We start from the raw sequence: 27870 nt of genomic DNA, 5'->3' as shown, positions 1-27870 counted from the left end.
TAGTTCTCTACATCGTTAAAAGAATGAAACGCTGAGCATTCTCTCTGTGACTCAGGGAGCAGAACATTCCTTTGCACAGCCACCAAAGCAGCCCAAAGTCACAAGTTTGAAAAAGAAATGTGCATGTGACTGAGGATGATTTGGGCTGTTTTTGCTGTTCCCCTCACCCCCAGGAGTCCTAACTGTTCACACTGCTCAAGCCAATACCCCACACAATACGAATTGTGATTTATGTCAGCTGCCATATAAGTTTGCTGTCATGCCATTTAATGGGGAGGTAGGTGTTTTATAAATTAAGCAAAGCCATGAATCTCTTCTGTGTATATAGCCTATGCAAGGGAAGCTTTCAAATACCTCTTACCTGCGTCCCTTCCCCCTTAACTCTTTGATGTGCGTGAAGAAACGCCATAGCACGACACAGGTCATTATGTTTGAATTAGTTGGGAGTGGGGAGGGGAATGGCACTATTTCTCTTTGCTTCAGAAATCGAAAGAAAATGCAGTACCTGCTGGATACATCTCCCCTGAAAGTTGCCAGCACTGCTCACAAGACAGCTCCCAGATAAGCAGAGAGCTTCTCTAATGATTAAACCAGATTTTTCTAAAATGCTAATTAGCTAGAGAAGGATAATTTGAAAGTCTGTCATACTTTACAGGAAATGTCTTTCATGTCTGTGTTATTTGCTCCTACGAATCACGCAACCATCACCTGAGTTGGCTCAGTTTCTCACTTTTTATTTAAATCATGTGACTCTTCAGTCACAAGAAAAGAGGGAAGACCATTAATGAGGAAAAGGAGAATCCCCTTTTCGGGATGAAGTACTCAATTAAAAGGAAGGCTATTTTTCTGTTTGTTGAAATCAGCTTCATTGTTACTTTTGAGCTCTGCATTTGGAACAGTCACTTCAGTGGCCCCATATGGCAAGTGCATCTCAATTCACTTTTCTATGAATTTCCTTTGAAACATGGAAAACCCCAATTATCGCTATGAAAGTTAGTTCTGACTCTGAGCTTGTCAAGCTAGAGGTCTTGGTCAGAATGTATTGAGAAAAATGAATTAAAGGGTTGGAGACCTGGCTATCGTTCTGGTCACCTAGCCTTTCGTAGGTGCGTCTTCATTCATAACATGGGCTCACGTGTTCCACCCGCCCTCACTTGTTGAATAAGCCATTCATCCTGTGGAATCTCCGGCGTTCTGAGCTTTGCTGACCTGTTCTTGGTGTGTCATCTCAGGTGCCTTTCACCATCTGTGCTTACTGTGATCTGGGTGAGAGAGGGAGGCTGGATCAGATTCAGGCTTCTTGTTTTGGTAGGAACTGCTTGTGATCGTGCTTTTACTTCCCATCACGCTGCATCGGGAAGCACGTAATGCTCAGATTGATTGGCGGGTGGCGGTTTCACCAACCTGATCCATTCATTACAAAGTTCCACTTCAGCCTTTCACTTAATGGCTTTTTAAGCTACTGATGATGATTGCCTAGATCTATTATTTTATTAGGGGTTTCAAAATGGTGACATCCTAATTCCATCACTCCATCCATATTTATTAAGTGCCATCTCGGCTCAAATATTTGGTTATCCTGAAATACAATTCTTACAGGAAACTCGAGATAAACGTTTAATTCATTCCCTTTATTTTCTAGTTTCAGAATGAATTGGTGTCATAACAACTTTATACAGTAAGCAGTAGTACCATTATGGACTCAAGGGATTTTTACCTATTTAATTTGTTTGAATGCTTTACAATAACTAGTGTTTGCATGTTGAGAGCATCTCCTCTTTGGCCAGGAGGAGCCCCTTCAGGTCTCTTGTGTTCTTTGAACATGACTCCAGAAATCTTTGGAGCTTCCCTACTTTCTGGTCCAACAGGATGGTCTCAGCTAATCTTATTCATTGTCTGCCCCATGACTGGGATCAGCCATTTCTGCAGGAAATCTTGGGGGTTTTAGTAGGCAGTGGCACTTAGAGAATACATTCTGGCTTCAGAGGTGCTCATTGAACCTGGTTGCTTCTAGACCTACGTCAGCTACTTTCACCACCATCTTAAACCCTCTTGTCTGCTTATCTTTTTGCCGCACCTGAGAAGCCAGCATCTAATTCATCCTCTTTGTCACTAGGAAGAGAAAGAGCACCAGGTATAATAAAGTATAGGAGAATATCTTTGTAACCTCAGGGTAGGGAATGCCCTAAAACCATCATGGACATAATCATAAACTTTTGTGTACCAAAGGACACCATAGACAAAATTTTAAAACAAGCTATAGAAGAAAATATTCTTAATATTTATATGTCGAAGCACTAGTGGCCTAACTGTAAAAAAATATCTAGACATCAGTAGGAAACGACAAACCCAAATGTACAAATGGATATAAAATATACATAGGCAACTTACAGAATACCAACGTGTGGCTAAGTGACATTTGAAAATATATTCAACCTCACACATAATCAGTTATATACAAATCTACGCAATATGAGATGCCATTGTTTTTCCCATCAGATTGGCAAACATTTTTAACTGATATCAAGTGTTGGTGAGTATGTGGGAAAACACAACTTGCTAAATATGATAATTTAGTACAACTTTGGTGTTACTTTTGAGATTTCATTTTAATTTTGAAAAAAATTCCTCTGTCTCCCATCAACCCCCGCTGCCTCAGACACACATACATAATAAATAAATAGCATATAAAGGCGAGATTATTTGCTTCACATTTCTAATAACAAGTAAGAACCTTTTGCTACCAGTGTACCAAAGTACTAAAGTAAATGTAGTTTGCTTTGCCTTTATCTGTAAAAAAGAGAAACTTACAAATTCAGAATCAGAGGTAAAAAGTTTTAAGTGTGATTTTTGTACCTTTCCATGGGGAAAAGAATATTTTTGTCAATAAAGTGACCACAGTTTAGAATAAGTTAAGAAAACATAGGCCTGGATTGGGAAGAGTGGTTGATAGATAAATGGATTTTTAGAAAGGCCCAATGGCCAGTCACATGACCATAGGGATGCCTGTAAGTAATGAAATATTAAAGCTGGTGCTTCTGCAGCAATCTCTCTCAGTTGCTGTGTTCCACACAGGTTGCTAGAGCCCCAAAAGAAATGGGTTGTATTTGCCCCTGAATAAATTAACCAGCAGCTGTATTTTACACTTGGAATAGAAAGATTTTGTGAAAATTTTTCATTCTATATGTTTATGAGCTTCTTGGATACTTAGTTCTGCATATCCAAGGGGTCACCTGGATTTTATGATAATGTCCCTGGTTAATTCGGAAACAGAACACACAGTTTTCTTGTTTATTAATCAGGGACTCTGATTTCCCTGCGTATTGACACCAATGGCTTGCTCTGTTTTTCATAGACAGGCATTCCAATTTTTTAGTGAACTTAACAAACTTCGTCAAGAGGAAACTGGAGGTACTATTCCGATATGACACGTGTTAAAAATTCCTCTCTTTCTCACTCGTATTTATAGTCTGATGGAGGATCAACAGTGTACCAATTTAGTCTTGCGGCAGAGGGACATTTTTGAAACCATTAAATCTCAAGATAATGTGCACACACAGAATTCAGCCACATAAGCTGACTGTGAGTGGGGACCCGCTAGCACTCATGTCACTTTATTCCTATTTTGCTCTGTTGTGGATTTTACCCGTTTCCTATTTTCTGTGCCATCGCTGGTTCTAGTCCCTGTGGATTCATATTGCCCTGATGCGAGAAATAAGACTAAACAAAGTATTACTAAGATTGACAGATACTGCATCTATTATTTTTACTACTGGCTTTTTTTAATGTTTCAAAATCTTAGGCTGATCTGGGAAATTACAGTAGGCGCTCGTATGAGCTGTGCGTTACTCCCGAGTGGAAGATGTGTGTGTCAGGAGAGCAGAGTGTGTGAGTGTTCATTGGTCCTTGCTGCAGCCTGTTTGTGGATGAGGCCAGCTTAAAAACATCACCAGACAGTTATAAAACAGGCGCTCTCACCCTCCGGGCCAGATAGAAAATGGGGGAGGGTATGGGGAAAAGTTGGGCTCTCAAGGAATTTCTCTTTGGTAGGAAAGGTAACCAGGGAGGTGGGGAAGATGCCCAAGCAGATAGGAAAAATGGGGGAGAGTGATAATTAAGTGCATTTCAGGACTGACCCAGCAGCTTTTCCTCCAAGGCTGTTATAGGGATAATGTTAAGTTCAAGTTACCCAAGAAAATAGTTGTTTTTTTTTTTTCCAATTCCTCTTTTATCACTTAGAAAAATACATCTACATCCATGTTTTGTGTTTTCAAACTGGCAGGGTCCTTTTCATTCTTTCCACAGACTGAAAAGCTATAGGATTGAGCCCTGAGAAGTGCAGGTCAATTCCAAGTACTGACCCAGAGACCTTTAGCTTCATTAGCTATGCCTCAGAGTCACTGTCTCTCTCTGTCTCTGTCTCTCCCTCTCACACACAAATATGTTCATCCCATATTTTTATAATTAGGAAATAATATTATGATTAATCAGATAATCAGAATAAGAACAAATTGAAATATTTGTTGAATGCCTACCACAGGCCAGTATAGTTCTAGGACAGGGCATATACAGCAAACAAGAGGCAAAAGCCTTGCCCTCATGCAGCTGATGCTAACATTTGCCAAGACACATGGTGAAATACCCTTGGGCTGAGAATAAAAGCAATGTTCCCCAACCATATCCAGATAATGTTTTCCAGTCAGAGGTTCCTTTGAAACTCAAGGGTGAGGAAAAGTTTTATCCCTCGAACACTCTACGGTTAAAAAGCTTTAGGTACTTGGACTCCCTCCAGAAAATAACAGATTCTATTCTTAATTCTGTTAATTCCAAAAATAAAACATAGGATATTGGAATTATTTTGTTCCCACATGAGTCCATGAATTTTCTTGCAATAATTAACACGTTCCCAATCCCTTTATTTATTGTAATTTGTGATAATAACTGTCATCATCAGAGTCATACAAAAGATATACACATCATGATTTTGAAGTGATCCTGGATTGTAATACATGTAGTTTCAACTTGTTTTCAAAGAAAGTCAACCTTTTCCAGATATTTCCTTTACAACTTCTAAGTTTGAGAAAGACTAATTTTTCATTAAATTTGTATAATATAACTCTGTTATTTGAGCCTCTTCAACATGAAATGCTCATGGTTATGGTATGTGTACATGGGTACAAAGAGAGATCCTGACAGCTACTAGCCTAAGAGGTCCGCAGGGTTCTTCTCTTCTCTTGGCTGGTGTGTGTTCCTTGCAGACACCCTGACTGGTCAGTGGAGCATTCTAGGGCATCTTTGCCTCTAGGTAACCCAACATAAAGCTGTAGCCTTAAGTAATATGTGAATAAAATCGGCCCCCACTTCTCAGTTGCAGGGGAGGAAGGCCAGTGTCGAAGGCCCCCTCTCAGTCTGCCTGAGGCAACTCCAGCCTATAAATTTATCTCATCACAGGGTCAAGAGGTAAACTCTGAAAAAGAGACCCAACCAAGATCAAAACCCTGACTTGTCTCAACGTGAAACTCTATTCTTTGTGATTAACACGCGCCATGTTCACTAGTCAGTGAGAACCAGAAGGCAGCTGGGTGGGGAACAAGTGTGTCCATAGTGCTGTGTCTGCAAGACATGGACGCAGTGGTTTCTTAGGTAATGATACAGTGAGCAGTGAAGTTAGAAGAACACTCTTATGTTGGTCGTTGGCCACAAAGTCCCAGCTGGCAAAGAAAACTGGCCTTTATTTTCTGTGTTCAGATTTAAGCAACCAATAAAGTTTTCTTAGTGAGGCCAATAACAGTCTCATGGAGATGGTTTTATCTCAACACAGGAGACGATGCCAGAGGTCTAGAATTGTCTGGCCATATGTTCTTGGGAAACTTGACAACACTGTGCCTCAGTTTCCCTCTCTCTAAGATTGGGATAACAATAGTAATCTCCTCACTGGGCTGTTGTGAGAATTAAGAGTTAATGAATGTAATGTGCCTGGTTTATCTCAAGTCCTACATAAGTTTTTGTAATTATTATCCTCTTTGTTTTCCTATTAACTGTTATAGAGCCACTTCTTCTGCGTTGAAAGTATTTAAAATGTTGGATCATCTTCTTTTCCTTTTCCTTAAAATTCTGCCTTTAAAAACAACATCATCTGGTAGTTCTCACAGATCCATCTTTACGGGGACAGCCCCCTATTCACTGAGGTTTATTCAGCTGTATCTTGGCAATTTGGTATAATGTATGCATTCTCTGACTCAACCAATATCTACTTCATCCCTACTGTGAGAAAAAATTAAGTACTTCTCCATTCCAGCTTCTGCACCAGTCCTTAACTAAGTCGAAGCACACACTTAATTGTAGAAGCCAGGACCAGAAAGCCACTTGCCTTTTCCTTCTTATGTCTATATGCAATTTGCAAATCCTCGAGTTTTGCCTCCCCTGTAGAATTTTAAATGACAGATCATTTAAGAATGAAGATACCTTTTTTGTAGCCAACTACTGATCTTCAGGTCACTGTTACCAAGTCCTTTGTTGGTCATGATCTTTGTTGGCATAACCCAACATGGCAGGGTCTCTATTAGGGTTGGGAGTGGGGCCAGTCAGGCTCGTTGGGGAACTGTGTCCTATAACCCTGAGTGGCAATAAACCAGGAGCTGACTAGGGTCCAAATTGAGATTGACCTTTGGATTCCTTCCCCTTGAATCTGCTTGGTGCACATGGCAAACATGCCCTTCCACCCTGATCCTCTGACAGCTGCCACTCAGTTCAGATTCAGGGAGGAAAGGAAGAGGAGGAGTTATTTCTGCTTTCCTCCCTACCATGCTGCACTTGGGTCTCCTAACTGGTGGCCACTGTTCTGCGGCTCTTCCTCCCATAGGACACGATACTGAAGACATTATTCTTCACCATGTTTTCTTTACTGGCTCCAAGTCATGCCTGTCACATAGTTAATAACTTGCCAAGGAGTTTTCTTCCAACTCCCTTGCCCTTGTTCCTTGTTTTTTATTTTTATGCCAGGAAAGAAATACAAAAGAAATGTTGGAATAGAATAAGCATGAAGGGCCATCCTTTTAATTTGAATTCATCCCACATTTCTTTCCTTCTCCTCTTTTGTTCTAGTTGGGAACTTTAGGGCTCTAACTGTCTTTTTTCTCCCTCTTAATTTTTTTCCAGGCAGTATTGCAGTGTTTTTTTTAATAGACTTTATTTTTTAGAGCAGTTTTAGGTTTACAGCAAAATCAAGCAAGAAGTACAACAAGAGAACAGAGAGTTCCCATATACACTCTGCCCCACACACACGGCTTCCCCTTGTCCTGTCAACATACTGGACCAGAATTGTACATTTGTTGCAACTGATGACATGTCATTGTCACCTGAAGTACATAGTTTACATTAGGGTCCACTCGGTGTCATATGTACCATAGTTTTTAACAGCTGAATAATGACACATACCCACCATTATAATATCATACTGCCCTAAAAATCCTCTGTGCTCTGCTTAGTCATTCCTCCTTCCCTGCCTGGAAAACCCTGATCTTCTGTTTTTAATTGAAGTATAGTTGATTTACAGTGTTGTGCTAATTTCTGCTGTACAGCAAAGTGGCTCAGTTATGCACATACCTACATTCATTTTTTATATTCTTTCCATTATGGTTTATCCCAGGAAAACACTGATCTTTTTATTGTCTCCATAGTTTTGTCTTTTCCAGAATGTCATGCAGTTGGAATCATATAGCAGGAAGCCTTTGCAGATTGGCTTCTTCACTTGGTGATATGCATTTATGTTTCCCCCATGTCTTTTACAGCTCGATTGCTCGTTTCTTTTCAGTGCTGGATAATATTTCATTGTCTAAATGGACCACAGTTCATTTATCCATTTGTCTATTGAAGGACATCTTGGTCACTTCCAAGTTTTGGCAATTATGAATATAGCTTTTATAAACATCACTGTGCCATTTTTATGTGGACAAAAGTTTTCAGCTCCTTTGGGTAAATACCAAGGAGCATGATTGCTGGATCATATGGTTTCTATTCTTTTGAACTTATTAAGGTGTGTTTTATAGCCCAGAATGAGCTCTATCTTTGTGAATATTCTCCATGAACTTGAATATGTGTTCCAGTATTGTCAGATGAAGTGTTCTATAGATGTCAGTTATTGATATATCAGGTTGATTGATGATGCTGTTGAGTTCAGCTATGTCCTTACTCATTATCTGCTTTATGAATCTGTCCATTTCTGGTCGAGGGGTGTTGAAGTCTCCAATGACAGTAGTGGAATCATCTATTTCTTCTTGCAGTTCTATCCAGTTTTTCTTTTTCACATAGTTTGATGCTCTGTTTTTGGGCACATACACATTAAGGATTGTTATGTCTTCTTGAGAATTGACCCCTTTATCGTTACCTAATGCCCTTCTTACCCCAGATAACTTTCCTTGCTTTGACATTTGCTTTGTCTGAAATTTAAAAAGCTACTCCTGCTTTCTTTTGATTACTCTTAGCAGGTTGTAACTTTCTCCATCCCTTTACTTTTTTTTTTAAGCAAACACTGTTTTCTTTCTTTTAATATTTATTTTATGTATTTATTTATTTGGTTGCACCGGGTCTTAGTTGCAGCATGTGTGCTCCTTAGTTGTGGCATGCGAACTCTTAGTTATGGCATGCATGTGGGCTCTAGTTCCCTGACCAGGGATCGAAGCTGGGTCCCTTGCATTGGGAGCTTGGAGCCTTAACCACTGCACCACCAGAGAGGTCCCTGCATCCCTTTACTTTTAATCTACATGTATCTTTATTTTTAAAGTGGTTTTCTTCTAACAACAGATTAGTCGGGTCTTGCCTAAAGTTAGCAATAAACATTTACAGCCAAATCAAGTCCACTTGCAAATAACACTATACTGCATCACAGTTAGTGTAAGTACTTTAGAATAATGAAATATGCCTAATTCCTCTGTCATGTCCCTTGATTCATTCTATCATTCACTTCACTCATACATAAACTATAACCATCAACAATATTGTCACTGTTATTATTTCGAACAAACTGTTATTTGTTAGATCAATTAAGAATAAGCAAAATAAAAGTTTTTATTTCACTTTCATTTATTCCTTCTCTAATCCTCTTCTTTATGTACATCTCCTTCTGACCTATGTCATTTTCCTCCTTTCTGAAGAACTTCTTTTAAGATTTCTTGCAAGGCAGGTCTACTGGCCACAAATTCCCTCTATTTCTTTCTTTCTTTCTTTTTTTATTGAAGTATAGTTGATTTACAATATTGCATTAATTTCTGCTGTACAGTAAACTGATTCAGTTATACATATATATACATTCTTTTTTTATATATTCTTTTCCATTATGATTTATCACAGGATATCCTCAATTTTTGTCTGAGAAACTTTATTTTTCCTTCAGTTTTGAAGGCTAATTTCACAGGGTACAGAATTCTAAGTTGGTGGTATTTTTCTCTCAACAGTTTAAATGTTTCACTCCACTCTCTTTTTGCTTGCATGGTTTCTGAGAAGAAGTCAGGTATAATTCTTATCTTTGCTACTCTATAACTAAGGTTTATTTTTCCCCTTGGGCTTGTTTCAACATTTTTTCTTTACCTTTGACTTTCTGAAGTTTGAATACGCTAGGTGTAGAATTGCTGGTATTTACCCTTCTTGGTGTTCTTTGAGCTTCTCAGGTCTTTGTTTTGATGTCTGACATTAACTGGGGGAAATTCTCAGTCACTCTTTCTTTGGATAATAGAAATAGTGACTTCTCTTTCTTCCTTTCTCCTTCTGGTTTCTCACTGTATAAACATTACACCTTTTTTAGTTGTCCCAAAGTTTCAGGATATCCTGTTATCTTGTTTTACAGCCTTTTTTTCCCTTTGCTTTTCTGTTTTGGAAGTTTCTATTGTCATATCCTCTGGCTCAGAGAAACATTCCTCAGCCATGTCCATTCTCCTAATGAGCCCATGAAAGGCATCCTTTGTTTTTGTTGCAGGTTTTTTTTTTTTTTTATCTCTAGCATTTCTTTCTGATTCTTAGAATTTTTCATCTCTCTGCTTTTGTTTTCCATCTGTTCTTGCATGTTGTCTACTTTTTCTATTAGAACCTTTAGCCTATGATTCATAGTTATTTTAAATTCCCAGTCTGATAATGCCAACATCCCTCCCATATGAGCCTTATTCCAATGCTTCCTCTGTCTCTAAACTGCATTTTTTGCCTTTTAGTATGCATTGTAATTTTTTACTGATGTCCAGACTTGATGTACCAAGGAAAAAAGACTTCTGCAAATAGGTCTTTAGTAATGTGATAGTAAGGTGTTGGGGGAGAGGAGGTGACCTATGATTGGGTCTCAACCTGTTAGTGAACTTGTGTCCCTGAGCTGTGACCTGCACAGGTGCTTCAGTGCCCCCACCTTGGGTGGACAGGATGTCTGGAGACAGCTGGATTTGGATATTTTCCTTCCCCCAACAGATTCCGCCTTCCTCAACCATCTAGTAAAATAGTATTCTTGAGGGCAAGCCCTTTTAAAAAGCACAGAATGCTCTGGGTGTGTTTCAAAATGTCTACTTCCCCCCCCGCCCCGCTCCTGCTGGAAGCCCAATTTTTTCCTCCAGTCTTTACTTTGAGAATGAGGTAGGGTTCCTGGAGATAAAATTCAAAAAGGCGTAGGGTACCCCTAAGTCTGGACGCCCTTGGAGTTTTTAAGTCTCAGACTTGTCCATACTGACCCTCCAATAATTCAATTCTAGTTTAGGTTTATCTACCCCAGTGATGATTCTCACACAGATTTCTGCTCATGGGTTTCTGCTCTGGTGAGTTGTGATTCTCTGTATCCGCCTGTTTGTCTCTGTAATTTGGGGGGCACTGGTTTGCCCTGTGACCTCAGTTATCTGACAGGTTAGAAGGAGTTGTTGATTTTCTGTCTCTTCAGCTTTTTACTTGTTGTTAGGACAAAGTGATGACCTCCAAGCTCCTTACATGCCCGACCATAAACCAAAAGTCCTCTCTCTAATTTTTTATGCTCCACTTTTAGGTGTTGGTAGGAACATTTTTAGTTGTTGTTGTTACTAAGGGTCTTTGAGATTCATTCAATCCAAATTTAGAGATTTGAGATTGAAATATCTCAGGCAAACCATTTGTTTAAAAATCAAAATGGAAAATAAATTTATTTGTGTCTTTAGATAAGATTGCAAATAAAATTGCCTCCACTTCAGTTTTCCTGCACAAAACACTATTTCATTAAGTTCACAATGTTTTTCTGACAGTTTTTAAAGTTTTCTTTAAAATATAAAATATAGATCTGAAACACAAAGTCCAAAAGAGAAATCGATAGGAGAAAAAGAGAAAGAGAATACATTTCAATTTATCCACACTTATTCCCAACTCTCAATTCTAAATCTCACCTTCCTCAACCATCTGTAATTATGGACGATAGCATTTAGCTGTGCATGAGGACAAATTAAAAATCCCAAGCAATGACTCAAAACCTCCGTGACCAAGCAAGCTACTTTTGATTAGGAGGTTGCAGAAAAACTGTCTTTTCTAATGCTTTGGTGTAACAATTGTTAATTTGATTAACAAGCATATTTAATACCACCTGCTTTGTGTAAAGTGTTGACTAGGTGCTAGTAAATTAATCCTGCTTTTTTCAATTCATAATATTTAGCTATGAGGTGATAGAGTATTCACGTTTGAAAGCAACTTGGTGATAATTATAATGTAACTTGTAAGGAAATGTAAATTAATGAAATACTTTACTAGATACAGCACATTGTTCTAGAATGGGTACCTTTGGGGTCAAGAGAGATCTGGGGTGCAATTCCAGCTCCACCATTTGGACAACTTAAGTCCTTGAGACTCAGTTCCTCCACCTATAAAATAGGAAGTAAGAATAGCTCTTACCAGGTTACTAGGATTAAATGAGAGAACACTTGCAGAGCACTGCCATACAGTAGTTATGTATCATCTGTCAGTTTCCACTCCCTTCCCTTCCAACACAATTAAGTTTCTAAGTGCTGTATTAGTGGGGAGCAGAAGTGTCCACAAACATGCTTTGTTTGGGCCACATAGTCTTTTAAATTTTTAATTTGAATTATTTGACAATACTTAGAATTCAGATAGTTCCTATAAAATCTGGATTTCTGGTTTCTCCTGCAATTTACAATGTCTGCGATCTTTATGGGGCATCCACCCTCTGGAGCTGAGAGACTGTCTCCCCTTCCGTTACTCCAGTGCCCACCACTCCTTATCGCCTTAGACCTGCTTCACTGCCTTGCAGTACCTGCCTGGCCCCCAGTGAGACATTTGTGTCTGTGGTCAAAGGGTGAGGTTAATGCAGGAAGGCTTGCTGAGGACATGGGAGCCATGTTTTGAAGGTTCACGGACACAGAGTATATGCTTAACGGACATGAGCTTAAAGCTGTGGGTCTCCAACTGGACCTCTGCTGGATTTGAGCAGGTTCTCATGAGTCCTTAATGGGCTTCTTTTGTGCTTAAGGAAGATCAGCAGTGGAGTGTGTAGCGTGACATCACTGAAATTAGTTCACACACGGAGGATTAGAGAGGAGAAAGATCTTTCCAGTACAAGCTTGGCTTTTATTGGAGCACACATCCCCCCTCCACCACCACCTCCCACCAGCAGTGAGAAGCACTTTCACTGTCATTTCCTAACCTGTAAGGATTAGAGAAACACAAGCAAGAGAAGACAAAGAGGGAAGTCTGGCGAACTTGACTAGGTCTCTCTTCATAGGCAAAACAAAAGAAAATATTGGGGCAATTATCTGCAGTCCAAAGCAAATTAAAGAAACTCCAGCAAGGGGGGACGTTTTGCCCGAATGATGGTGCTAATTATCTCGGTCCTCCACTTTAGTGATCCTGGGGAGACCTGGCTTAAGAATGCTTTTCCAGTGAGCTGGCAGGCGCAGCCGTGGAGAGCAAATGTGCTGCTGTAACTGCAGCTGTGGGTCCGGGGCCAGTGCTGCCTCCATCCAGAACACCTGTGGAGAACATCCAAGCCTAGGTTCTGCCCCTTCGGCTAGGGTGATTGGCTGGAAGAAAGGGGGTTCTGGAGAAGACGACCAGCATCCGCACGCTGGCACCCAGAGGAGCCATGCCAGCTTCCTTTTCAAAACCTTGACAACTTTTTTTGTAAATGCATATTTTTTTAATTTTTATTGAACTATAGTTGACTTACAATGCTTTGTTAGTTTCAGGTGTACAGCAAAGCAATTCAATTTTATATACATATGTACTATATATATATATGAATATATATAAGAATATATATTCTTTTTCAGATTCTTTTCCCTTATAGGTTATTACAAGATATTGAGTATTGTTCCCTGCGCTGTACAGTAGGTCCTTGTTGTTTATCTATTTTATATAGTAGTGTGTATCTGTTAATCCCAAACTCCTAATTTATCCCTCCCTCTCTTCCCCTTTGGTAACCATAAGTTAGTTTTCTATGTATGTGAGTCGACTTCTGTTTGGTAAATGAGTTCATTGGTATCATTTTTTTAGATCCTGCATATAAGTGATATCATATGATATTTGTCTTTCTCTGTCTGGCTTACTTCACTTAGTGTTACAATCTTGAGGTCCATCCATGTGGCTGTAAATGGCATTATTTCATTCTTCTTTATGGCTGAGTAATATTCCACTGTATATATGTACAACATCTTTATCCATGCATCTGTCAGTGGACACTTAGGTTGCTTCCATGTCTTGGCTATTATAAACAGTGCTGCTACGAACACTGGGGTACATGTATCTTTTTGAATTATGTTTTTCTCTGGATATCTGCCCAGGAGTGGGTTTGCTGGATCATATGGTAGCTCTATTTTTAGTTTTTTAAGGAACCTCCATATTATTCTCCATAGTGGCTACATCAACTTACATTCCCACCAGTGGTGTAGGAGGGTTCCCTTTTCTCTACACCCTTTCCAGCATTTACTGTTTGTAGACTTTTTGACGATGGCCATTCCGACCGGTTTGAGGTGATACCTCGTTGTAGTTTTGATTTGCATTTCTCTAATAGTTGGCGATGTTGAGCATCTTTTCATGTGCCTTTTGGCCTGAGGGGGGTTTTCTGAGGACAGGCAGGAGATGGGTCTCCTCTGCACGTCTGCAGCTGGCAGAGAACCTGCCATCTAGAAGGCATCACGAGACACTGTTATGGATGAATACCATTAATTCCATACAAGTGATTCCCGAGCGTTGGTCAGTGCACCTTTTCCATCCTCACGCGTGTCTGCATAATGAACTCTCTGTCCCAAGGAAACTGGCCAGGAAGCGGAAGGAGACGATGAGCAGCACGCGGCAGGAGATGACGGTGATGGTGAGCTCCATGGACAAGAGCTACGCGGAGCAGGGCACCAGCTGCGACGAGGCCTTCTCCTTCATGGACACGCACAACCTCAACGGGAGATGTGAGTGCCGCGCAGGGCCTGCCTTCAGGGCAGCTCTCGGGTTTCCGGGATTCCACGTGGTGCTGGGGGTTAGGAAACAAAACCTCCCAGAGAATTCTTAGGCCCTGTTGGTTTCTCCAGTCCCTTCAGATGATCCTGGACACGTCCCCACGTGCCACGGTTGCTTAGGAACAGTGGTGTGGGCAGGGTGACGGGACCGGAGCAGACCGCACGGGCAGCCAGGGCCACGTTTCTGTAAAGACCCGAGAGCAGTGACATGGAGGCTTCCCTCCTCACCCAGAGGAAGGCACCTGCTTCTCACCATCCCTGTTGTTATGCAGCTCCTGTTTGTAAGCGAGGCAGGTGTGCAGTCACACGGGGGAAGCCCGTTATAAAGCAGTTCACTAAATGGCAGTAACAAGCTAATTGTTTATTTGTTTAGTTGACAAGTTCTGCCTTTATTACAGGGCTGTTAGTGGCAATTAATAAGCTAAATTGTATTTCCACTTCAGAAGGCTTATGTTTCACACCAGGTGGGTAAACGGAGCTCAGCTAATACCTTCCATACTGCCACCTGCCATCCAGGTACAAGGCGTTATTTTAGGAAGCCAACAATTACATGGATTGTATGAATACAAAAAGTGCAGTTGCCATGTCCCTGGTGATCTTCTCGGGACCAAAACTAAATCCCATGGCCTGTGCCTAATGATGTGGTTCACAGCACTGACAGGTTCAAGGTCAGAGGTTTCTTTAACGTGTGAAATCCATGCCCAAAGGCTGCTGCCGACCCTGCCTGTGCAACCAGGATGCTGGACGGCTTGCAGCTGGATAAAGAACAGCTGTCACCAATAGTAATAAAGTAAAGGCTGGGGATTGGGAGAATCACAGACACATGGTCTCTGGTGCGAGAGGGCTGATCCCAGTGCGGACGGTGTGCGCTCCTGTCCTGACCACCCACCTGGGCTGTTGGGATCTGCATCTCCCCCGGCCCCCCACCCTCTCTGATCACGCCTGCTGTGGTCAGCACCCTTCTCCCACACCTGCCTTTCCCCTACATTCAGCAAGGCTTCGTGGAAAGGCGTGTTCCTTTCTGTTCACAGTGGCTACCATTGTCCACCTTATCCCAGTTAGAGGCCCTACGTTTATTTATCCACATGCAGCCCTGGCCTGCTGGTGCGGGACTTCAGCAGACACGGCTCTCACCCCGGCGGGCAGGACACACTCCTCAACCGTGGTCATTGTCCTTTGCCCTTTCATGTCATTTTCAGTGTAGGTGGCAGAATCTGGAGTACTTCAGTTTACCACAAATTCCATCCCTTTTTTTTGTGCAATTTTCTCTGCTTTTTTGTAGCAAATATATTTTCCATTTAAAGATATGTAATGCGTTTAACTGCCAAAATAAAGCAACTTAGGATGCATTTGTGTGTGGGGGGCGAGTCCTTCCCACCACAGACAAGATGAGAATTTTTGTCAGAGCAGTTATTTCTTGACCAACAGTGTGGAAGGGACCACGCGGATACATGCTCGCTCTTTCCATGATAACCCATTACTGTTCCAAATCTTCTATTTCATGGTGAAATTCCTCACGAATAAATTTACTTGGAATTGCCTACCCAAAGAGCAGAAACCTACATTGGTAGTTTCTAGGCTTTTGAAGTTTGAGCAACAGGAGGCATTTGCCTCTGGACAAGATATTTAATTTGGCATTGACTTTTTAAAAAATGAATGTATCTGTGGAAATCCAAAACTGCCCATATAGAGGGGGCTGCTGCAGCAGTGGGGACACAGCTTCTGGGGCTCACCCGCCAGGAGGCGTTATTTGATGCTTCCATCGGTAAAGCCAATGGAGGAAGCATGGCAGGAGGCATTCCACTGTCCTCCCACTCTCTGAACAATGGGTAGGTCTCATCCAATCCCATCCACGGGCAGTGACCCTAATGGTAAACTTTGACATCGTCATACTCTCTAAATGCCTTTAAATTAAAAGAGCAGTTACTGGGGAAGGAAATTTTCATGAGAAGTGTTCATTAGACCACTAGGCTTCTAGCCCAGACCTACTCCAAGCCTGGATATGTTTGAGATCTTTCAGGATTGGGAAGCAAGTAGTTTTTAGGAATGAGACGGTGAGAAAACTGAGGTTGGAGAATTTAAAAATAAGCCCGAGCACGTTTATAAGAATGGGGAATAATCCATCCACCAAAGCAAATGGGAGTCGTACCTGAAAGGGGGGAAAGTAGATATGGATAGTGGGTATGGGTTTAATTCTTATACAAAAAAGGGATTTAAAATATGTTTTTAAAGGTGAACATAAACATAGTTATTTTGTATCTGCTTTGCACATTTTTACAAAACAAATAAAAATGTCAGCAGGTAATAGGCATTATGCTCTCTGACCCTGGCATGTTTTATAGGTACTCGGGGTTTTGTCCTTGTTTTTATCGACTGCTCTCTTTTTTCCTGGCAGCTTATCGTAAACATGCATTATAAATGTGATACTTATCTATTTTAGAAAAATATAACTGACAGGCAGCCTGGGTTCTGGTTCTGTCATTTGCTAATTCTATGCTTGAAAAATATAAACACAGGTAAAATCATTGTCTGAAGGGAACTGCTCCAGGAGAGTGAAAATATATTAACATGTCATCAGGATAAAGCTGACATGCAGTAACCACAGGGATTTGGTAGAGCCTCCCATAAAACAGCCATGTAAGTGGGTATTAGTGTCCTGATCAGGAACTCAGCATCAAATAAACCATATAACCACATCAGAGGAATTAAAATTTAGACTTAGGGGCCTCCCTGGTGGCGCAGTGGTTAAGAGTCCGCCTGCCGATGCAGGGGATACGGGTTCGTGCCCCGGTCTGGGAGGATCCCATATGCCGCGGAGCGGCTGGGCCCGTGAGCCATGGCCGCTGGGCCTGCGCATCCGGAGCCTGTGCTCCGCAACGGGAGAGGCCACAACAGTGAGAGGCCCACATACCGCAAAAAGAAAAAAAAAAAAAAAAAAATTTAGACTTAGATCTAACCACCTTGAGCACTTGAGCACATTCAAATAATTTATCCTTACACTTTTATGAAATTAAAGTGTTTTTAAAGCACTAATCAATTAAGACGTTGAAGAGAGTTAAACTACTTTAAAAATAGGAAATACCCACTTTCAACGGAATCAGATAAATTGGATGGGATTGACTCTACCTCTTAATGACAGGGGGAAGAGAAGGTGTTATAGTTAAATCTTGAGTGTTTCAGAGGAAGATTTCAAAGAAAAATAAGCATGTTTACAAGGATTTAAAGGCCTAATAAGACAACATGTAGTCATGCAGCTTTCACGTTAAATATAGTACACATGGAGCATCATCTTTATTTTTCATAAAACAGATCATAGCATTGTGAAAAGCTCTCTGAAAATCCAAAATAGGAGCAAGGTGAGGATTTAGCAAACTACAAAAACATTGACATTCAGAATATTCTCCAAAAGCCATGTGTAGACACACTCTCATACTTAGTTGTAAAAATCAGTTCAGTGTGATAGTAAAATTCTGCAAGCAAAGGCTAGAAGTCAAAAGGGAAATTAATGAATTTCTTAATTCAAAATGGTGGCTGTGGTTGTGGGTTTTTTTCCTTCATTTGTGGGATCAGAAAATCTTTTCAGTGATAAAAGGGGGCGTGTCCTCTAAAGTACAAGTAACTCCCCGCAGAGACAGTGGAGACTGATAGTATTTACCACATAGACTCATAGACACGTAGACAGGTAAACCTCTGTTGTTTCTTTGGTCAATAGTCTACCCAGTGTCGTTTCCCCGTGAGTGACCTCAGGGCAGTATTTTCTGGTGTTGCTTCTCTACCCCTGCTGACACGCCTTTTCTCTTATTTACAGCTGTGTCTTCACCATCGTCCTTTACCATGAAAACAAACACCCTGAGCACATCGGTGCCTAATTCCTATTACCCAGGTAACAAAGCTTTCCGTTGTCTCATCTCTTCATAAACCCTGAGCAGTCAGAATCACCCAGGGCTCAGTTTGCTGCCCAGGATGCTTTAGGAGCTTAGCGTGTTTGAAGTGTTGTAACCCGATGCTTTCTATGGCTTTCTGCGGGAAAACTGGGGGGCCTTTCATCAGTCATTTACTGTTCTTTCTCTTTTTACTTTCTCTGCATTGACCTGCTTATGATGTATGACAGACCCATTTGTGCCAACTGCAATTTTAGGTGAGAACATTTCCCTTTATCACAGTTTATTACAGGAGTAATTTCTAAAGTCAGTGGCCACTCTGTAGGAGACGGCAGTTTGATGCAAGGATCATAACCCGGACACGAGGGTGGTGGATGGCCTGGAGGGGTTGGGGGTGGGCATAGATAATAAAAAGACTTTCTCTAAACAATCTCCATTGATAAGAAGGGTTTACCGTGTGTGTGTTGGGAATGATACCAAAAGGTTCCAATGAACGATCCCGGCTCCAGCGCTCTCCCTGTCCAGGTTCAGAATTAAAAGTCAGCTTTGATCCCAAGGAAAAACACAGTTTGTCATCACTCAGCTGTGTACTTGCAAGACCTAAGGTCTGTCCAAAGTGGTGACAGTCATAAACGTGAAAATAGCTTCTTATTATTTTCACTTATTGCTAAGCACTGAAAACAGCAGTTTCAAAAATAGCATTTTTCTAATTTTGCCAAATGTTATGGAGAAAAATCATCACAGTAGAGATTTGGCCCCCTCCTCCTCCTTGGAGCTACCCAGGGCACCCCCAGCATTTCAGATGTCTGTCACACAGTGGAATTTCAAAGGAGCCGATGTTCTCAACAGCAAAACGACAAGCTGACACTTTATAATCACATGGTTTATTATGTGTCGGATGTCACCAGAAATGAAATAAAATGTTAGCCCCCATGGGACAGAATGCAATGAAAGTAGGAAATATTCCCAGCAGGGGTTAAAGAAAAAATCCCATTTGTCCAGATATAAGAAGGGTGAGGAGAAATGGCATTACCTGGCCGTGATAGAACCACACAAGCATGAGCTGCTGTTGCCTTTGAGACCGTAGCCCGAGCGTACCCGGCTATGTTCTCTCTCTATCAGTACTACTAACCTTACAGAAAAGGGGCACAACACAGATGACTTCAAGGTGTATAACCATCCGTCGCAGCCAGAGCTCCATCCTCAGCTGTGCCAGTCCTGCTTCCTAACTCTCTTTACAAGGGTTTATATCTTGGCAACATAATTTTTCCCCCTGTGCTTCTCTTTTCTCTTAAGTTGTTACGATTTTTATGTAGAGGATGGTTTTTTTTTTCCCCCTTATGGTGTTTTCTGGGCTTGATTAAGCAAGTTTGTTGCTTGAGGAAACAATGAACTCAGAAGTTGAAGAATGGACCTAAAGCAGACTTGCTGAATTTGCATCATTTTGAGGACTAATAAACAAACCCCACTAAAGCTGCCACCTTTTAATCCTGACTGTAAGGGAAAGAAAGCTTCATTTTTATCCTTTTCATAAGTGAGGGGCACAGGCTAATCTTAGGTGCCTGAACAATGCAATCTAAATGCAGATGACATTTACAGAATCTCTTGATAGGCAAAGATTTGCGATTTCTTTGTGTGCCTGGCATTCATCCGCAATTCCTCTAGTAGGTGTTCTGACCTTGGAGGAGCTATGAGTGGGGAGGGCTGAGATGTGCATTGTCAGAGGGAAGAAAATGTTCAGATTTCACAGCAGGATTTAGATAAGCTTATTAAACAAATACCATCCTTTAAAGTTGGGGCTTTGTTATTACGAACACTAATGACATCTTTTAAAGTTGGTTAGGCTTCTCTACAGAGAGAGAGTCACTTGAACAGACAATTCAAATAGCAAAAATGATGCACATTGTGAAAAATAAGTCAGCCAGATCAACAAATAACTGTTACCGTGTTGAGCTGGTACCAACATGCCAATGTGACAAATGGCGGTGCTTGGGGACTGTCCCTTCCACGTCACTTGGTGCGAAGGTGAATCCATATGTTACATAGGTTATCACTTGAAACCATGCAATGAAGATATGCTGTACATCTACCCTGGCACTTTTTGGGAATAGTGCTATTTTAATTTACACTAAGACAGGAAGACGTGTTTTGTTGTGACTCACAGCTTAGCACAATTAAATCCTCTAGTGCCTTTTATTATCACAGGCTAAGGTGCCCAGCCCTAATGTATAAAGCTTTAGCATGCCTTTATATCATTTACTTGCAAAAAAAAAATAGATAGATAGATAGATGGATAGATGGATAGCTAGGTAGGACCATCGCCTACCTCAAAAACAGCATCCATTTCAATTCAAGATTTTTCAGCTGGTTCATTGAAAATTCGAGACAGTTTGTTAAAGAATGTAGGTAGAATGAATTCTCAGTTCTTAGAAAACCATCGGAACTTTTAGTGAGTAGCTTTATTTCTGATTTCCTCTTAGCCATAATTTTTAATTAAAAATTGTGGGTGGGTAATTTTTAACAAATACAGGAAGTTAGTGACAATGATGTATTTTATCAGTAATCATTCTTTTTGAAGAAGTCAGAGGAAACTGATGAATCACTAATTTTGGTGGAATCGAGATTTTCTGCTAGTTTAGGTGACCCAATTTCAGAACACAGATATCACACCAGAAACCTTCAGTTTCCTCGTCGGCAGCTATGTTCTCAGTAATGGTGTTCTTTTCTTAGATGATCTGGTAGTGTTTAAATGCTTTAAGATGTGTCCACATAATAATGGGGTTAAGATGTCACAGTGCAGTAGGGGTGATACATACAGTGTATCTGTGGACTTAAAACTTCCAAGAATGCCTCGCCCTGGGATCAGAGCACTGTGAGGTTGCCAGTGGATCCACATGGAAGACCCACATGATTCATTTGGGGAAGTGTAGAAGATCAGTCCACAGTGGAGGGCATTTAATTACGTTCATCCCAAAAGGTGCAAAACTGAGAGAACGAGAGGCACAGAGGGGAAACTAATAATGTTCCATGTATTTGAGTATAAAGAGCAGAACCTCCTGCTGGAGCAGCTGAAAGCTCCAGGGATTCAGGGCTTCAGGAGGGAGCCTCCCCTACATCGTGAGCTTGGCGGTTGCCAACAAGCAAATCCGATGTGGAAATGTCCCGGTTTATTTGCAACTGTTCTAATAGATGGGAACATATGAATTTCTAAATTTCAAAGCAAATCCAAATGAAAAAAAAATCATAAAATCAACTTACCACCTTTTTTATTTTGTCTTTGTGTCTTTAGCCACCTTGTAGTGATCCAGGTACCATTTCAGCAGCAGCACATAGCTACACACCTGTGTGCCACCCTTCATACCATGCATCCCAGGTGCTTTGCAATGCAGATAGAAGTGAGGTTTCAAAGCCAGGCCCAGCTCACCAAGCGCCCTTGAACTAAATTTCCTTTGGAGCTGAACTTCTCAGTTTAAACAAACAAACAAAAACCTATAGCTGAATTCCCTATTGATAAACAATCTGGTCATTTTTTAAATTGAACTTATCTTTTCTTATATGTTTTCACTCTTTATGCCTGAACTCAATTTTGATTTAATGTTCTCATTTTAAGTGACTTTCTCATTATATTTTGATGAGACAGACCCTCAGTTGTAAAATGGCTGAGGGGATTCAGCATTATAATGAGGTAACCTGTAGAATGTGGAACTCTTAACCTAATAGCACCTTCCTGCATAAGACATTTTTTAATAGCTACAATTTCTGCAGTTCATTAATCTAATTTACTAGGAGTCTTCCATTAAAATAGAGCCTCTTTAGGCTTATTTGACCAAATTCTGACATTAATTTTGTAATACAATTTGGTTGACTTGTTCAAGATATTTAAGTGAGAAAATGTATGGAGTACAACTAAGACTTATTTAGTCATTACTTGGTTCATGGGGGATGAAAAGCAATTATGATACTATTTTAACCTCCTTTTCTTATTGAGTGCTTAAATTAAACACCTCCATCCTAAGGTGATGGGAGAAATGAGGCTTTGCCCTCTGACCACCTATGAATAGAAAACTTAACTGTAAAATTAAAACACAAAATAAAAACTACCTGTACTTATTCACACAGTACTATTGCTTATGCCCTGTTTCCTTTTTCTCCTCCTCTTTTCTCCTGATATGTATCTTCTTAAAAGTGCCTATAAATGGTAAGTTCCCCCATGCGCCCGCCCCATGGAGAAGGTGTGGAGGGAATGGGGGGGTGTCTTCTCTGTAGAACAAAGCCAGCTGGTTCTGCTGTGCGTTGGCCTGCATGTTAGCTCCTGTAGATCATCCCATGAGTGCTGTGTTGGCCCACCGTATTCTGTCCAGCTTTCTGACCCTGGAGCATGCGAAGTGACTTATCCAACCAGGTTCCTTTCTCCCCCCCTCCCGCCCCCCCCAGTTATCTTGGATCTCATGTATCATGTCCACGTTTTCATTGCTAGCTTTGTAAGCCAACCCATCCTGTGCACTTTTTCTTTGCTCACAGAACATTCATACAGAGTTGATTTCCATCATCATACAAACTAGTGAATCTTCAGAAGAACACAAGACTGGTTTTGCACCAGGCCTTGATGAAGTTTCAGACTGAAACTTCGATGAACTTTAGCCTCCAAAGGCTAAAGGATTCTTACCAACTAGCTTTGGGAAAGCAAGAGATCGTTTGGACTGCTTTGTAAAAACAAAGATTCCTGCCGCATCCCTACTAGTCTTGCCACCCCCACTGAAATCTCTAGACACTTAACTTTTCTTTTTTGCTGAGCCATCACGGGGATCGTGGCAGCCGTAGGTTGAGGGGATGTCAGCAGCCGCTTCTTAGATTCTCGGCGACCCAGTTGTAGCTGCTGGTTCCCCTCATTTTTTCCACGGCCTTCTTTTCCCAGACGAGACACACACGATGGCCAGTGACACAAGCAGCTTGGTTCAGCCCCACACGTACAAGAAGCGCGAGCCGGCTGACGTGCCCTACCAGACGGGGCAGCTGCACCCTGCCATCCGGGTGGCCGACCTGCTTCAGCACATCACGCAGATGAAGTGTGCGGAGGGCTACGGCTTCAAGGAGGAGTACGAGGTGAGCACGCACCCCGCACCTGGGCTCCCCGCTCCGCCCGCCTGGGCGCGGCGCTGGGGGCTGTGCGACATCTCCCCTAGCCGGTGGGGCCCACGAGGCCACCAGGAAGGGACCAGCTGTTTCATCCCTGGATCCATTTCCATCCAGCGGTGAGACTTAACCACCGGGGGATGTCCTACCTTAAATGAAAAGAGGAGAAATACTTCTTCACCTTTTTCTTTATTGGGCATAAATATGCCATGAAAACAGGGGCCTGCCAGGCTCTCTTCCCCATTCCTCATCACCTTTCCTGGCTTTTCCTATAATAAAGTCTGATGTTAAATCCCAGCACTTTTGAGGGTTATCTCAGGAAGAAGCTGTCCACCTAGAACAGTTGTAGGCCAACCAGCAACGTCTTGCATGGAGATGAGATGGCAGTAGAGGGACCGGTTAGTGTCACGGCAGTGACAACTGTCACCATCCCGCCAGCCCAGGGAGCAGGTCGCTGTCCTGGAATCCAGTGCAGGCAGCCCTTGGGGGCCTTTCCAGGAACAGCGATATATAGTCTGGCACCATATATAAATGTAGGACTCACCCCTTTCACAGCCTCTGTCCTCAGCCTAATTCTGTTGGAAAGTCTTTCCCGAACTGAAGGGAATTAATTTGAAGAGTGGTTCAAAAGAGCACACCTTCACTGAGTGTGTGTGCATGTGTGTGTGTGTGTGTGTGTGTGTGTGCGTGTGTGTGGTGAGGGGGGAGAAGGAAGGGGCTTGGATTTCTCTGTTACCTTATTAAGTAAAATTAGTTCACAGTCATTGGTGAAGATAAAGTAGCAGCATGCTTACAGTAAAAATAGGATTAGAAAGCCACATGGCTTTTTAAATCTAAGAACGTGTTTCTGGTACTGCATCTACCTGACTAGCTCCTACTTGGAAAACATCTTGTCTGGAATTAGAGTATTTTTAAAATCAGTTTCTACCACCTCCCTATCCTTCGACGTTCAAACTCTGCTTCCTTCTCTTCTTGGGGGGCCCTCATGATGCCTCAGTTTTATGCCCCAGATGCTGCATTATCTTGGGTTTAGCTTAATTGTCCAAGGCTCATTACAGCAGTCAGAACCCCGCCACTGCTCTGTTTCTTTGAAGGCCAGGTCTTTGTTCAACGCAGGCAAATACACAGACACACTTTGCTCTGCTGACACGTGTGTCCTCACGTATTACCAATGACCGCAGTTCAAAAGACTGCAAAGCCAAGAAAACAAACACAAACCAGAGCCCAAAGGTTTGATTTAAGTCCCGAAAATATTTCCAAATGAAGTTCTGCATTTTAGCCATCCTGAAATCCTTAGGTTTGCCTTTAGTGATTTAATTCATAATTCAGTGAAACTGACTGCCTTTGCATATTTCCTCCTGCACTTTTAAAGGCTGGCTTAGGAATTAATAGGATTAAGAGCAAGACTTCCAAAAGCATTAATATCTTATGAAAGACAAAATTAGATTATTGAGAACATATCAGCCTAATAGAGACGACGTCTTTAGTTCTATCCAATCTTCTGAATGCAGATATTGCTCTAATGTTTATTAAACATGTTAATGTCAAAGAGATTAGTTATAGGCTCAAATAACAATTCGTAAAATAACCTGAGTCCAATTTTTCATGGACTATTTTAAAATACCTACCTTAGGACTTCTAATAACACACCATAGATGATGCGTATTTGAAAGTATGCAGAAAATCAGTTCCGATTCACATCTCCTGAAGAAATATGATTTATAAGTGCAAACTGAAAGAGTGTATACTCATCTTAAGTGTGTTATAATTGATGATTAAGAGTTGTTATACTCTGCAATAAAATGTTGTATTAGGGCTTCCCTGGTGGCGCAGTGGTTGAGGGTCCGCCTGCCGATGCAGGGGACACGGGTTCATGCCGCGGAGCGGCTGGGCCCGTGAGCCATGGCCACTGAGCCTGCGCGTCCGGAGCCTGTGCTCTGCAATGGGAGAGGCCACAACAGTGAGAGGCCCGCGTACTGCAAAAACAAAACAAAACAAAAAAAATGTATTAGTTACAGTTCAAAAAACTCTTTTTCCCATGCTAGCTATTCAGTGGATCAGAGAAGACTGTTTCTTTCTTTAATTTATTTTATTGAAGTATAGTTGATTTACAATGCTGTGTTAATTTCTGCTGTACAGCAAAGTGATTCAGTTATACATATATATTCATATTTTTTCATATTCTTTTCCATTATGGTTTATCACAGGATATTGAATATAGTTCCCTGTGCTATACAGTAGGACCTTGTTGTTTATCCATTCTATATATAACAGTTTGCCTCTGCTAATCCCAAACTCCCATTCCTTCACTCCCCCATTTCCCCTCCCCCTTGGCAACCACAAGTCTGTTCTCTATGTCTGTGAGTCTGTTTCTGTTTCATGGATGCGTTCATTTGTGTCGTATTTTAGATTCCACATATAAGAGATATCATATGGTATTCGTCTTTCTCTACCTGACTTACTTCACTTAGTATGATAATCTCTAGTTGCATCCATGTTCTGCAAATAGCATTTTTTCATTATTTTTTATGGCTGAGTAGTATTCCATTGTATATATGTACCGCATCTTCTTTATCCATTCATCTGTTGATGGACATTTAGGTTGTTTCCATGTCTTAGCTATTGTAAATAATGCTGCTATGAACATAGGGGTGCATGTATCTTTTCGAATTATAGTTTTGTCTGGATATATGCCCAGGAGTTGGATTGCTGGATCATGTGGCAACTCTATTTTTAGTTTTTTGAGGAACCTTTGTACTGTTTTCCATAGTGGCTGCACCAAACTTAACATTCACACCTACAGTGTAGGAGGGCTCCCTTTTCTCCACACCCCAGAGATGACTGTTTAAAACTAACATATACAGGTATCCAGTCATCACATTATACACCCTAAAGTTACACAATGTTATGTGTCAGTTATATCTCAATAAAACTGAGGGGGGGAGGTAAAAACTTTTCAATGCCAAAATCATTATCAGCTTTTTTTAAAAGAAGGAAGGGAAAAAAAGACAAAAGAGCAAACACTAGAGAGGAAAGCAGGAACAAATAGGAACGTGCTATTGGGAGAAGTATGAGATGGAAAGTTCTGTTAGGAATAATCCTAGCACTCAGTAATTTTCAGGTTATTAAGTAGCCCCCCTCCGTGGTTGTGGGTGGGAGGACCATGGTGGGACAGAGTAAACGGGACATGAGCAGTGATGCTGGCACAAGGGTAAATCTATCGAGTGGCCGCAGGGAGAGGGGAACACCTGCTCAGTCTCTCACCTACATCCCGAAGTCCTCCCTCTCGCTCGCCATCCTTGCCTGCACATGGCTGAATTACATGCCCACATCTTCCCTGGAGGCACAGCCAAGCTTATGGGGATTAATGGGGCAGCGGCAAACCCCAGCTGCCGTTATCCTGCTCGACTTTCTTTAGAGAAAAATCCCAGGGGATTTTTATTCCAGTGTGAATCTGGAAACATCCTTAAGCAGTTATGTTTTAAAGCCCAATTTGGCTTTTAGAACTCTAACCAAATGCACCTCTTTGAATCTTGCTGTGAAGTCTGCAACCTTCCCTCAAACTCACACCAAAAGTCAGGAGTGTGTGGCTGCCTGGTGTCGTGTGAAGCTCGGGGATCAGATGGTAAGAGGCCATGGTAAGAGGCCGTGGTTTGGAAAGAGGCTCTAGTACCAGACTGTGGCTATTCCAGCTCAGCCTGGGCCAAGCTGTCTAACCTCCTGGGCCTCAGTTTCCCCATCTGTAAAATGGGATAACTATAGTATCAACCTCAAGGGTATTGTGAGGCTTGACTCATTTAATGCATCATAAGTACTAGAACTGAATCTGATATTCAGTGGCAGCTTTAGCTAATAAAAGAGGAAAGGACTAATTTATAATAGGATCCAAGGCAGGGTGTTCACCCCGTGGTCTTTACAGGAAACTGTGTCAATTACAATTTCAGTACCTCTCCTGTGTTCACACTCTGGATAGATCACTTACCATGTATCATCAAAACTTGCCATTCAAAAGTAACTTAAATAAATAGGTAGGTTTGACTCTGTGGACAAAGAGTTTGAAAACTGAGAAAATAAGTTAAATATTTTTTTCTTTTTTAAAATATTGGCGTATAGTTGACTTACAATACTGTATTGGTTTCAGGTGTACAACATGGTGATTTGATATTTTTACAGATTACCCGTCAAAGTTATTATGATATTATTGACTGTATTCCCTGTGCTGAATATTACATCCCTGTAACTTACTCTTTTTTCTTTCTTACAGTTTACCAGATAAAATACAGTTTGCTCAGTTAAACCTGAACTTCAGATAAACAGAATAATTCTTTAATATAAGTATGTCCCAAATAGTGCATAGGACATACTTATACTAAAAACTACTCACTGCATATATGAAACTCAGTTAA

At 41.3% G+C, this 27870-nt stretch overlaps 1 protein-coding gene across 3 annotated transcripts in view; it reads left to right on the top strand.

Moving 5' to 3' along the window:
- The window catches only part of PTPRM (protein tyrosine phosphatase receptor type M), a 759871-nt gene that overhangs the window by 589547 nt on the left and 142454 nt on the right, over positions 1 to 27870 (top strand). For all 3 annotated transcript variants that reach the window (XM_060119604.1, XM_060119603.1, XM_060119605.1), the window contains 3 exons: positions 14251 to 14402; positions 18259 to 18333; positions 23247 to 23434. In XM_060119604.1, the coding sequence (XP_059975587.1) occupies positions 14251 to 14402; positions 18259 to 18333; positions 23247 to 23434 (415 nt within the window). The remainder of the gene's footprint in view (positions 1 to 14250; positions 14403 to 18258; positions 18334 to 23246; positions 23435 to 27870) is intronic.

The sequence above is a fragment of the Mesoplodon densirostris genome, chromosome 15 (genome assembly GCF_025265405.1).
Source record: "Mesoplodon densirostris isolate mMesDen1 chromosome 15, mMesDen1 primary haplotype, whole genome shotgun sequence".
In the NCBI taxonomy this organism is placed as follows: domain Eukaryota; kingdom Metazoa; phylum Chordata; class Mammalia; order Artiodactyla; family Ziphiidae; genus Mesoplodon; species Mesoplodon densirostris.
Note: the sequence above shows the minus strand (reverse complement) of the source record. Positions and strands in the feature narration are given on the sequence as shown.